The sequence below is a fragment of the Alexandromys fortis genome, unplaced genomic scaffold (assembly GCF_014885135.2).
Source record: "Alexandromys fortis isolate MF-2015 unplaced genomic scaffold, M_Fortis_MF-2015_v1.1 scaffold_36, whole genome shotgun sequence".
In the NCBI taxonomy this organism is placed as follows: Eukaryota; Metazoa; Chordata; class Mammalia; order Rodentia; family Cricetidae; genus Alexandromys; species Alexandromys fortis.
This window is the reverse complement of record NW_026067915.1, coordinates 7,777,058-7,791,104: the sequence shown is the minus strand read 5'-3', so window position 1 is coordinate 7,791,104 and position 14,047 is coordinate 7,777,058. Positions and strand designations below refer to the sequence as shown.

Here is a 14,047-nt window from a genome sequence, read left to right as displayed (position 1 = left end):
ATACTTATAATAGAAGAAATACATATTATAGAAAATTAGTGGATGGGAAAACTATAAATATAATGAAGAATAAGCATGGATTTTGTTATATGATGTTTTAAAGTCAATGCTCCTAGAATAAAATTCAAAGAGCATTTAAATTAAAGAACGTGGTCTAGGTGATAACATACAAAGCTAGATTGCTTAGGTAGAGCAAAAGAGGCACCTAAAACAAAGGCATTCCTCGTTGGAGCAAAAGACAAAAACCCAAAAGGGAGCTCTACTGTCCTGAATTAAAGTACCATCTAATGACAGAGGGCCAACTTACCAGAAAGTGACTATTCTGCTTGTAGTGACCCAGTTGTTTGCTTTTTGCTCCAGACAAGACCTGACAACTCTCTTTCCCACCAGACCTCACAGAAGCTATACCAAGTACATAATATCTACAGTAGACCAAAGTCATGTATGAGGTAGCTTATTGATAAAACAAAAGGGGGGAGAAATTGAAGAATTTTTTAAAGGAAAGAATGAAATTTAGTGAAAAACCAGAAAGATGTAGTTTGGTTGTATTTGGAGGAATATAGAGCTGAGTATAATTAGTTGACTGCAACTTCTCGAACCTTTATCACAGGAAAAGGGTGTTATAAGGACTTTGATAAAGGGAAAGATTACTTTATCCCCCAGAACTAATTCCTCATGTGAAATGGGACAGAATAATTATATTTGATGAACAGGTAAATTTAAGTTCTGTGAGATCAGAGACATTCTCTCTCTAGTTCATCTCAGTATAGTCAGGTTCTCAGACAGTGAATGTGTGACGGTGATATCTGCTTAGAGGGTGAGTATTATGATCAGTGGTAATACAAATATTTTTGAAGGTCTGGGAAGATGGCTCAGTGTTTAAAGTGCTCGCTTTGGCACAAAGGCATGAAGTTGGATCTCTAGCACCACATAAAAACTGGTATAATGGTGCAAATATCCATAAACCCAGCACTGGGGGGCGGGAGGGAATGAATGGAGAAACAGGAAGATCCAGGAGGCTTGATGGTTAGCCATTCTGGATGAAATGGCAAACTCTAGGTTCAGTTGAAAACTTGGTCTCATGATGAAGGAGGTGGTGGTGGTGGAGGTGGTAATGGTGCATACATGTGCACCACACAGACACAAAAATATGTTTAAAATATATTTTGAAGAAAGGGTCAATAGGAATATCTTTGAGAGACAAATTCTAAAAAATTTGAAATGATTGTGTGATGTCTACGAAAGGGTAATACAAACTCTTCTAAAATTCTAGTAACTGAAAAGTAGCCTGTAATAGGAGGGTATGTTCTAGTTTATAAAGCTGTTAGAGAAAGATAGATTGAGAATAGAGACTTTCAGATGAGCTGGGAACAGCAACAGACTGAGGAGCTAGAAATGGCCACAGAAGAGGTTTGCAAAAAATTGAGAGCAGTGGGGAAAAAAAAGAAATGAAAGGAAAGAACTTCGTTTAAAAAAAAAAAAAAGGTGCCTGTACTAGTGAAAAAGTTTCTGCCACACTCAGGGGTGCAGCTTTACCATTCTCACAGTGCTGGTAGAGGCTTGCTTGCTTTCCACTATACTAAGGAAACCAAAGAGAACTTTTAACTCAGGGCAACTATCTCTGTCATGTATGTTAAAATTTGTCTGCCTGAGATTGAAATTTGTGGGTGGCATTAGGAAAGGCAAGACCTGAGCTACCATGCCTAGACAGCAGAGGCAGGCATGCCTCATCTCCTCCCAAAACCTGGGTTCCTTGCACACTTCATCTTGGTGAGTCTGAGAGATCAGTGTTGGAGATCTAGTCAGGAGCTCATTCCTGATGTGGCTCAGTAAGTGCTGCTACCCGAGCATCTGCTTCGCCTAATGCTAATGGTGTGCTTTCTCCCTGCTCACTCCAGGAGGCAGATGTCATGGAGGAGGTAGAGATGATGGTGGAAAGCCTCCTGGATGTGCTCTTACAGACTCTGCTCACCATCATGAGTAAATCACATGCTCAGGAGGCGGTAAGAGGGCAACGGTGCCCGCAGTGCACAGCCGAGATCACTGTTAGTAACTAACACTGAGGTGTTCTTGCTTTCTTTTCTAACCTGGGGCTCCTCCCATCACTCTTGTCCCACCATCTCACCATTTTCATCTCCGTTTCCTCCCTGCATGGTTGTCAGCATGCCACCCTCTTCTTTCTTGAGTCTTACTCCCCTCCTCTCTGAAAGCTCTAGTTTCGTACTCCCAGGAGCCTAGTTTAAGGAAGATTCAAGGAATGCTTCTTGTACGGTTTCCTTACCATAGTTTCAGTTGGTCTTTGCCTTTAAGCTAAGTTACTTTCTATAAATTTTGATTGAAGCAGGATACAGTAAAACTGTAGGGAAAGACTAAAGATAAAAGATAGGCAGGCTGTGCCCTGTAGGAAACCTTACTTATAGTTCTCCTAAATAATAGTATATAGGACAGAATAATTTTCTTGGGTCTACAGATTAGTTGATTTAGTCCATAGTATCTGTATCTAAATTTATAATATCAAGGAAATTATAATATGGTAGACTATCAATGGTATTGCTATGTAGTGGAGAGAAACAAACTAGGAAAGCATCTCAGATGGGATAGAGGCAGAACCCTTGGCACCCAATCCCAGTTGCATATCCAGAGTGAATTGTCCAGCCCTTGTGTGATAACATGATAAACAGTTTCTACAAACTCTTTCAGTTGACAGATGAGAGATTACAGAACTGTCTTTGAAAAAGTCATCTCTAGGAACAAGCCAAACTCTAGCATGCCATGGTGAGCATGTGTTTTGGGCCATTCATTCTGGAAAAGGTGTCTCCTTCATTATGAGCACCTGTTGAAAAATATAAGACTTGGTCTTTTTTTTTTAACTATAGTCATTGTCTATTGCACAGGTCTGTAGTATTCCTCAGTGTGACATCCTAGGAATAGACATAATCAGGAACTCATTTGTGTTATAAGAAGTAGGATGTCTGGATTGAACATCAGACCGTCCATCTGTTCTAAAGCGGAACCTGAAGTAAGCTTCAACAATTCAGATGCTGAAGATTTCAGATGAGGGACTTTTAATTTGTCGTCAGTATGTCCATGACTCAAGTGGCGATGAAAGAAGCTTGAGATTTATGGGCTGACATGATAACTGTATTAAGCAGTTCTTTTTAAATGGACTGTCTTAAAGAGAAATTTAGAACTTCAGCTTAGAACAATAGTGACCTAAATGAGCAGTGAAAGAATGTATGTAAAATCCCATAAGAAGAATTTAGTGAGATTTTAGTTTGAAGCCCCTGTTGAGGGCACTCTCATTGTAGATAAACTGTCTCCTGACATGTCGTGGTAGCCCAGCCTTTTAATCAACACTTACACAGCCCTTACTAGGTGATCTGACCCTACTTTAAGCCTTTAACAGATGTTACTAATTAATCCATCCATTTCCGTAGATTATGATAACTGTGATTTGTTGGGTACCTTTTATGTATTTGATTTTGTGCTTCAATGCTGTCCCACACACACAAACTCATCTGACCCCTACAGCAAATTAATTATGATGTCTTATGCTCATTTTCATATAAAACTGAAGTTCATATACATATATAGATTTTTGTGTAGTTTCAGGACTCTAGAAAGAATTTGATAAATTTAAAGGCTACTGAAAATGTCCATGAATTTAGAAATACTTGAAAATTATCTAAATAAAATAGTTTTTCCTTTCTGAAGAGACAGCCTTTTAAGAACCATGCCAGTAATTGACATATCATGTCTTTGGAAACCTTAAAACATTGGGTTTTTGGTGGTGGTGGTGGTGGTGTTTTAATGTATCCTGGTTGGCTTAAAAGACTCAACATCATACTTAAACATGCATTGAAGTTCATTGCTTGTTCCCTCCCAAAGATCAATTTTGATTCTTTTGCCTTTCCTTTGATCACCTATATCCCATTTTTCCAGTTGAACTGCCCTTCCCCAGAAAGTCCTTGTTGGATGTCTGCCCTCTCCCAGCAGATGATCCAAACTCAGAGAAAGAGAGGCTCCTTTTCCAAGTAGCCTGTACAGACTTACTGTATTACTTACTGTATTCTGATGTGTAGCTTGAATAATAAAAACCCAGAGACAGAAATTGGGGTTCAACCTGAAGGTCAGAAAAGCAAACAGCCACTGACTCTTACCTCGACCTCAGTCCAAACTGGCAAATCTGTCTCCAGGAATCTCAGAATGAGACTATGTCTGTGAGATGTCTCCTCCCATCTTATATTCTTCTCTAGGATTTTATTTTGGGGTAAAATTTCACGAAAAAGCCATTTTCCTGAGGCTTTTTAGCCACCAACACAGACCAGGGCTGCAGGTGGGGCTCCCACCAGAGCTGCACATGGGGCCCTAGCCCTTCCTGGCTAGCTCAGTCGGTAGAACATGTAGAACATGGGGTTCTTAATCCCAGGGTCATTGGTTTGAGCCCCATGTTGGGCACCAAATGTAGCACAAATAATAAAAACCTAGAGACAGAATTTGGGGTTCAACCTGAAGGTCAGAAAAGCAAAACAGCTAGCCCCTGGATCTTACCTCTACCTCAATCCAAAATGGTGATCCTTCCTCCAGAAATCTCAGGATAAGACTGTGTCTATGAACTTTCACCTCCCATATCTGGAGATTAAAGACTATTTAGCTAGACTTCGCTGTAGAAAAATGATAATACTTCACTTTGCAGTACTGTATAAGTGAAGGCTTTTTAATAACCCTGTGCTGCAGAAGCTTCATTAAAATTCCAAAGCACTCCTAGAAAAAAAAGTTGATTTTCAAGAACTTAATTGTCACCTTTCTCCATGAACATTTGGGGCCATCTCAAACCCTCCCTTTTCTTCTTACCCTCTGTGATTTGGAGAACAAAGCCCCTGTGACTGACTGTGCTAAGTGTTTTTGGTTTTGTTTTTGTTTTGAATTGGTTCCCAGGGTGAATATGTGTCCTGCCTCCTCTCATTGCTCCGTCAGATGTGTGACACCCATTACCAACACCTTTTAGACAACTTCCAGAGCAAAGATGAACTCAAGGTAGGAAACAGAGTGCTGGCTTCATACACAGGAAAGGAAGTCTGCATCCACAGCTACCAATAGACTTCTCCTTTTCTGGGGGTTGTGTTCAAGTGGCCATTACTGCCTAGGGTATGGGATTCAGCAGCCCCAGTTTAAAGCGAGTACATGACCTCCAGAATCTGAAATCTGGCAGTGCCCTCTACATGTCCTAAACCCCAGGCTGGCATTTGAAATTTTTTATCTAGCTGAGAGCAGCCTTGTGAACATGTGCCTCTATTAGAGAATAACTTTGGGGTCAGGAAATCTAAAATACTCCCTTTCTTATGTGTAGTTCTGCACAGACAGGGTTTACGGCTTTAATAACTATAATATTAATGATGATGCTGACAACAATTCTTTATTTGAATGTAGTTCTGGAAACTACATCTGAGAGCTAGGGTATACCCCTTCTCCCTTGAGCTGCCAGGCTTTGAATTTGAAGTACTGAGGGGAGATGGCACAAAGAAATTAGCCTGGAGTCCAGACAACAGAACATTACCCTTGCTGAGCGTAGGATCAGCTGGGGTTATGTCTACATCATAGCGTGCTACTGCCTACCTGGGCTAAGGACTATTGTAGACTTTAGGTCTGTGTTCTACTTTTATTCAAAACAAAGTCACTTGCACTTTATAGCCGTGCATCCCATCCTACTATTTTTCTGCTTATCTTAGTTTTACTAACTCTATTGTGTCACTTAATATCAGTTATCACCTTTTGGTATTTGATTCTGCCTCCTATCCACAGACAGATCTCTGCAGGTTGGTATCATATGTAACCTGTCAAATGAATCAAAAGACAACCAGAACCCAAATAGAGGCGAAGCAATGCTCAAGCTGAGGTGTCAAGCTAGAACAAAGAGACTTGCCTGTTCTAGATTGTTTTCATCCTATGTGTGATACTGAGTCTCAACCAGACCAACATCATTCACTTATAACTTTATTTTTATTACAGAAACATATTTATATGATTATAAACACTATATCTATCCACACAGTTTATAATATATTAAATATGGTTCCTTGATTTAGCGTGGCAAGTCGTCCCTACTCTTCAAGAACCACTAGTTTTTAATTTACTGTTCTTTGTGGAGCTTCTACTGAAAATGTTTAGAGATTGTTAATTATCTATTTTCTTCTCTTCAGTTATTCCTCTCTCACATGCTCAACCTTCCCTTCTATTCTTCCAATGTAGACTTATACATTTTTATTTATTATGGTTAGTTTTGTTTGAATTGGTGGTGAGCCAAGAGATGTATTATATTTCCTTTCTTGTACATGTTGCTTGTCCAAAACTTGATTGCCTCGTTTCTAATATGTTTATATGTTTGTGTTCTGGCTTCTGCACTCTGGCTATCACTTAGTACACCACTCCTCTCAGCCTGACTCATTGTCACAGCGTTCGGCTGCTGTAAGGTCATTCTTTTTTCTTAAAGACATCCTCTTCTTTGTTTCAGTCTGGCTTATTTTGTTTTGTAGTTCTGGGATTGAACCTCAGACCTTCCTTGGCTTGCCCTTACCAGTGGTTATATCGTGGCCTTATTTTTGCCGGGAATGGGATCTTGATGTGTGGCTCAGGCTGGCCTTGAACTCAAACTGGCAGGCTAGTTTCAAACTAGCAATCTTCATATCTCTACCTCCTGAAAGCTGAGAGTACAGGAATTCTACCACCATGCCTGGCACATTTTCTGTCTTTTGTATTAAAGACTTTCTTCCTATACGGAGAAGATTCCTCAATGTCAGTTTGTATCTAAAAGGTGCTACTGTTTTGAAATCTTAGTTATAAACAGGGTTTGTCTTACTTGTGAATGTGTAGATTTGTTCTCTTGAACTTAAAAAAAATGTATCTCTCATAAGTGATGAAACAAATGTTAAAAAAAAAATAAATATATATATAAAATTTGGAATGGGGACAAAGACCAGAAGGAAATGATGGGGGGGAGAGATGGGGTAATAGGGTGATGGATAAGTTCAGTTTCTATATCTTTAAAAATGTCATAATGAAACCCATTATTTTGTATGATAAGTAAAAGACATTAATATGTAAAAATAGAATCCACGAGTTTTCCAGTTTAACATATAAACTTTCTTTAAATTCCTGTTTTTATTTTGGTATCTCAGATTTCAGCTTTTGCTGTATTGAAAACAAATACTGAGTGATCACCCAACTCCAGAAAACATTCTCGGTTTTCTGATGGGATAGGAAAAGGCTAATTACCTAATGACAAGAGTGAGACAACAGAGGGATCCAGAGAGACTTGAAAGTAGTTTGCTACTTTTATCCTTCATTCCCAAGTCCCACGAAAGTGTCTAGTCATAACACAATAAAAACCCAGAGACAGAAATTGGGGTTCAACCTAAGGTATGAAAAGCAAAACAGCCAGCCACTGGCTCTTAACTGTACCCCAGTTTGAAATAGTGATCCTGCCTCCATGAATCTCAGAATGAGACTGTGTCTGACAGCTTTCTTCTTATGTTTCATATTCTTCTCTAGTGCTGGGATTAAAGGTGCATAACACTGGGATTAAAGGCGTGTACTGCCCGGTTTCTATTTCAAACTAGTGTGGCTACTGGTTTTTTTTTTCTCTTCCTTTTGTATTATTACTTAAAAAATACCAATCCAAATTCCCACTCCCTCCCCTCCTCCCAGTCCCCTCCCTCTCCCTCCACATACCCTCCCCCCACCCCTCTAACCCTAAGGAAGTGCCATGCACCTCACCCTGTGGAAAGTCCAAGGCCCTCCCTACTACATCTAGGTTGAGCAAGGTTTACATCCAAAGAGAACAGGATCCCATGAAGCCGGTATCTGCAGTAGAGACACATCTCAGTGTCACTATCAGTGGCCCCTCAGTCTGCCCCAGCTGTCAACCCCCTTCAGAGGGGCTTGGTTGTTCCCATGCTGGTTCATTCCCAGTCCAGTTGGAGTTGGTGAGCTCCCATTAGCTCAAGCAAACTGTCTCAGTGGATGACCCCCTCATGGTCTTGAATTCCTTACTCATATTCCTTCCACTCTTAACTGGACCTTGGGAGCTCAGTCCAGTGCTCCGATGTGGGTCATTGCCTCAGTTCCCACCTGTTGTTGGATGAAGGTTCTATGGTGATATTTAAGATAATATCAGTCTGACTACAGGGCAAGGCCAGTTCAGGCACCCTCTCCTCATTGCTTAAGGTCTTAGCTGGGGTCATCCTTGTGGATTCCTGGGAACTTTTCTAGAGCCAGGTTTCTTGCTAACCCCAAAATGGCTCCCTCAATCAAGATATCTCTTTCCTTGCTCTCATATCTGTCCTTCCTCCATCTCAACTATCCCATTCCCTCAAGCTCTCCCCAACCCTCCCCTTCTCCTCTTCTCTTCCCCTTCTCTGCTTCCTTCCCCCCCCCCACATATCTGGATGTCAACCTGTAGAAGAATGAAAATAGATCCATATCTATCACCATGCCCAAAACTCAAGTTCAAATGGATCAAAGACCTCAATATAAATCCGACCACACTGAACCTGATAGAGGAGAAAGTGTGAAGTAGCCTTCAATGCATGGGCACAGGAGACCACTTCCTACGTATAACCCCTATAGCACAGACAGTAAGGGCAACAATGAATAAATGGGACCTCCTGAAACTGAGAAGCTCCTGTAAAGCACAGGACACAGTCAATAAGACAAAAGGGCAACATACTGAATGGGAGAAGATCTTCACCAACCCCACATCAGATAAAGAACTGATCTCCAAAATATATAAAGAACTCAAGAAATTAGACATTAAAATTATAAATAACCCAATTTTAAAAGGGGGTACTGAACTAAACAGAGAATTCTCAACAGAAGAATTTCAAATGGTCAAAAGATACTTACGGACATGTTCATCTTCCTTAGCTATCAGGGAAATGCAAATCAAAATAACTTTGATATATTATCTTACACCTGTCAGCACAGCTAAGATCAAAAACACTAATGGTAGCTTATGTTGGAGAGGATGTAGAGTAAGGGGAACACTCATCCATTGCTGGTGGGAATGCAAACTTGTGCAACCACTTTGGAAATCAGTGTGGTGGTTTCTCAGAAAATTGGGAGTAAACCTACCTCAGGATCCAGCAATACCACTCTTGGGAATATACTTAAAAGATGCTCAATCATACTACAAAAGCATTTGTTCAACTATGTTCGTAGCAGCATTATTTGTAATAACCAGAACCTGGAAACAACCTAGATGCCGCTTAACGGAAGAATGGATAAAGAAAGTGTGGCACATCTACACATTAGAGTACTACTCAGTGGTAAAGAAACAATGACATCTTGAATTTTGCATGTGAATGGATGGAATTAGAAAACACTATCCTGAGTGAGATAACCCAGACCCAAAAAGATGAATATGGTATGTACTCACTCATTAATGGATACTAGCCATAAACAAAGGACATTGAGCCTATAGTTCATTATCCCAGAGAAGCTAAGTAATAAGGTGAACCCAAAGGAAAACATATAGATCCACCTGGAAATTGGAAGCAGATAAGATTGCCCGACAAACTTTTTTTTATTTTGAATTATGTGTTAGGGGAAGTATTTGCATATGCATACAGGTGCCCTCTGAGACTAGAGGTATTAGATTCCCTGGAGCTGGCACTGAAGGTTTTGTGAGCTGCCCTACATGGATACTGGGAACAGAATTGGATCCTGTGGAAGAGTAGTAAGTGCTCTTAACTAGAAAACCATCTCTTCAACCCCGATTTCTTCCTTTTAAAGTTTTTCATATTTGTTCAGTTCATCTGATTATTGTATTCTCTCCTGTTTTGTCTCTGTGAATCCCTGTATTTCATTTTCTTGACTGTCACTTTTAAAATTTGAAGAGATACATTTCTCTTCAATTAAGAGAACATGTTCAGTGTACCACATTAAATATGGAAGGAATCTGTTCATGTGTTCTTTATGACAGCATTATTTAGATATCATTTATATACTTCTTATCTTTGTGTGTATGTGCGTGTCTGTAAGAGATATGTGTATATGTGTGGGGAGGAAGCATGCATGTATCATGGCATGCCTGGGGACTATAGGAAAACTTAAGTGTCGATCCTTGATCTTCATTGTGTACACTATGGTATCTGACGCATGACCTTCCAGGGATTCTCCTATCTCGCCATCTCACTTTCAATGTAAGAATGCAGGGATCACACACACACAGACACACACACACACACACATACACACACACACACACACAATAGCTTTAGTTCTATCTGTAGAACCCTATATGAAGAGCCAGATGTAGCAGCACTGACTTGTAATCTTAGTACTCCCGTGGTGAGATTGGATGTGGAGATGGAAAAAAATCAGTCAGAAATATGTGTACATAGCAAAGCAGCAAAAATGAGAGGCCCTGACTCAGAGCAAAGAGACTTAAGCCACAGAAAATTGTCCTATGACCCTCACATGCATGCTGTGGTACATACACTCCCCCATATACAAATAAATATTCTTTTAAAGGTAGATCCAGCAGGACGGTGGTGGTGCACACTTTTAATTCCAGCACTCAGGAAGCAGAGGCAGAAAGATCTCTGTGAGTTTCAGATCAGCCTGGTCTAGAGAGTGAGTTCCAGGACAGCCAGAGCTGTTACACAGAGAAACCCTGTTTCGAAAAGCAAAATAGAAAATAAGAAAAGGGCAGATCTATTGGACTTTGTTTAGTTTTACTGTCTATGTCTGTAAAATGAAAACACTGTACAATAGAGTGTTGTAAGGGTTGAAGGAATATGTATGTGTGGATGCATTTAGCATAGTGATTGGCTCACAACTTGAATTCTATTGCTACTTTCCTTATCTTTACATAAACATCCTTTCATTGACTTGAATGACAGAGCTGGATACAGTATAAGAGCCATCATAATTCATTTGCTAGTCCTCAAGATTTCTAATATTACATCAGGTCTCTGTAGATGCAAGTTTTCCTGTCCCACAGCTGCTCTCAAACATTCAGAGGCTTATAATAATTATAAATGCACGGTTGATAGCGTAGGCTTGTTATTAGCTAACCCTTACATTTAAATTAATCCATATTTCTGTGGGTACTTTGCCTTGTGGCTCATGGCTTGCTGACTCATCTTTACATGTTTTTTTTTTTTTTTTTGCTTTGTTTTGTTTTTTTGGGGTTTTTTTTTTTTTTTTTTTTTTTTTTTTTTTTTTTTTTTTTTTTTTTTTTTTTTGGTTTTTCGAGACAGGGTTTCTCTGTGGCTCTGGAGCCTGTCCTGGAACTAGCTCTGTAGATCAGGCTGGTCTCTAACTCACAGAGATCTGCTTTACATGTTTTGTTTGGTCAGCGGCTGGCTGGCTTTTCTTTCCTCACTCCCCTTCCTCCTCCCATCATTCTCTCTGTCTGGCTGTCTTGTCCAATCTCTTCTCACCCTGCTATCAGCCAATCAGCTTTTTATTAATGTAACCCACAGCAGGTCCCAAAGCACAGACTTTGCACACTATGTATTGTTTTATGAGTACTTTATGTGTGGTGCTATTTGAATAAAGTAAAAATAGGTAAGATTTTTGGACAGGTTTCAATATATAAAGAAGAAAATGCACAAGGAATGTTAAATAATTTGACAATTCTATCAAAAATTTTAAGAAGATTGAATGCCAAAATCTTTCACAAAAAGAGAACATTTTCCAGGTCATTTTATGAAATCATTGTTAAAAATCAGAAATGTCCCATTGTGAATATAAGCAAAAAACAGTCTTCAGCTAAATGACAGCAGGAGTAGGTATCTATTTCAGGGGTATAGCGCTCCTGGGTTCAATCCCCAATGCCGTATACCACCATACCTACATGTGCACACGCATACCCACACATAATGTGCGTGTGTGTGTGTGTGTGTGTGTGTATAAAACCTAAATCCACCAACATAAGAGTAAATACATTGATCGAATGTCAGATTAGCATAACGCATAGAAGTCAAACATTGAACATCCCATTATCCAAGGATATATCAAGGGCAAAAAAAAAACCCACATGATTTTCCTATTAATGACAGAAAAGAAATTTGTAAAATAAACGTCCATTTTCTGTAACAAATTATTCAACAAACTAGAAATAAAAAAGACAATGTTTGATCTGGTAAAGAGTACCCGTGAAAATCCATAGGTAGTATCATACTCAATAACAGAAGAGTGACTGCTTTAGTCATTGATATTCGTTATTAATGCTGAAGAACGTGCCTGAAGTAGCTAGGGTTGAGGAAAACAGTAAAAGATATGTGAATTAGAAAGAAAGTAAAAATGTCTAACAAAAGATAGCATGACTATACATTCTGTAAACTCTAAGGTATCCAATGACAACAAAATTTAACAAAAGTAAACAATGATCCTTTCTTGGAGAAGCCCACTTTATGCTTTTTTCTGTGGGGCCCTTCTCTATTAACCTTTATGCTTAAAATCCATCTTAAAATATCTGTGATAAGCGCCAACTAGGCATAGTTGCACAAACCTTTAATCCCAGAACTTGTCAGGCAGAGGCATAGGGATCTCTGAGTCCATGGCCAGCGTAGTCTACAAAGTGAATTCCAGGACAGTCAGGGCTCCATAGAGAAACCTTGTCTCAAAAAAAGCAGTAATAATAGTAATAAAATAAGTCCCAACTCTGCTTCATGAAAAATAGAATAAATTCAGCAGGGTTTCAAACCACAGTCATATTCTATTCACTAGCACTAAATAATATGAAGACTGATTATAAAAATAATTCTGAGGAGGAGACCACAACAGGAACATGGGGAGGTATCAACCTCCTCTAAAGCCCTAACCCTTGATCCAGGCTTGCAGGGCATTCCTGCAGCCTCATTTCCTGCCAAGTGCACCCTAGAAGCAAAAGGTGTCTTGGAAGACAAAAAAAAAAAAAAAAGGAGGGGGTGCTAGAGAACGGGGTCCATTCCCAGAGTCCGTATCTCTGTGACCCCATGAAGGAATAAGGGACAGGGTCAGAGACTGCAAAGGGGACCCAAGAACCCTAATCTGCAAACTGCCTTGTGAGCCTTACTAAGACTGGACCCGGAACTCTATGTCATCATCTTCATTGCCTCTGTGAACGGCCTTTAGCAAGTGTGTGAGAGAAAGGAGAGTGTGTTCCAGGAAGACGAGCAAAGATGAGGATTATTTGTAGGAAGATTGTCTCGTTTTCTGGATTTGTGGGACTCACTGTGGGGGTCTTTCTGAGTAGCATACAAATAGGTGACTGTTCATTCGAAACACAGACAAGGAATAGCCGCCTTCATGTGTGAGAGTGTGTGTGGGGGGGTGGGTGGGTGGGTGGGTGGGTGGGTGGTTTTTCGAGGCAGGATTTTTCTGTGTAACTATCCTGGCTGTCCTAGCATCTGCTTTGTACACCAGGCTGGCCTCAAACTCACAGAGCTTCATCTGCCTCTGAGTGCTGGTATTAAAGGAGTGTGCCACCACGCCCAGCCAATATCATGCTTTTTGATCTTTCTTCCTAATACCAGCCCCAGTGTGTCAGGCGCCCTTTTCAATTTGGTACCTCATGTGAACAGCATTGAGGCAGCCAATAGTTTTGCTTGGACAATGCTTAGGAAAGACAACATAGAGATCTTGGTGCTGATGAACAGGTTTTCTTGGACTGCCAGCCCAAATCATGACACAACGACTTACTATTAATTATGAATTCTTAACCTTAACTTAGGCTTGTTTCTAGCTAGCCCTTTTTAAATTTAAACCATTTCCATTAGTCTATGTGCTGCTGAGTCTCGTTTACCTCATTTGCATACTGTCCATCCTACTTTCCTCCTTTCTCTAGTCTGGCTAGCTGGTCCCCTTTTTTCTCTGCCTGCCAACTTGCCTATCCCTCCTCTGCCTAGCTGTTTGCCATTCAGCTATTTATTAGACCAATCATGTGCCTTATACAGACAAGGTAGAACAGCAACACATCTTTACATAGTTAAACAAATATTTTATTCCACAACAAGTGATAGCTGTCATGAGTGCCAAGTACAAGAGTTCACTTTATGTA

General features: G+C 40.0%; 1 protein-coding gene across 1 annotated transcript in view; it reads left to right on the top strand.

The window, feature by feature from the left end:
- Positions 1-14,047, top strand: part of Dock3 (dedicator of cytokinesis 3) — a 367,607-nt gene that overhangs the window by 288,602 nt on the left and 64,958 nt on the right. Inside the window, exons 26-27 of the mRNA XM_050139541.1 lie at positions 1,899-2,003; positions 4,939-5,037. Coding sequence (XP_049995498.1) covers positions 1,899-2,003; positions 4,939-5,037 — 204 coding nt within the window. The remainder of the gene's footprint in view (positions 1-1,898; positions 2,004-4,938; positions 5,038-14,047) is intronic.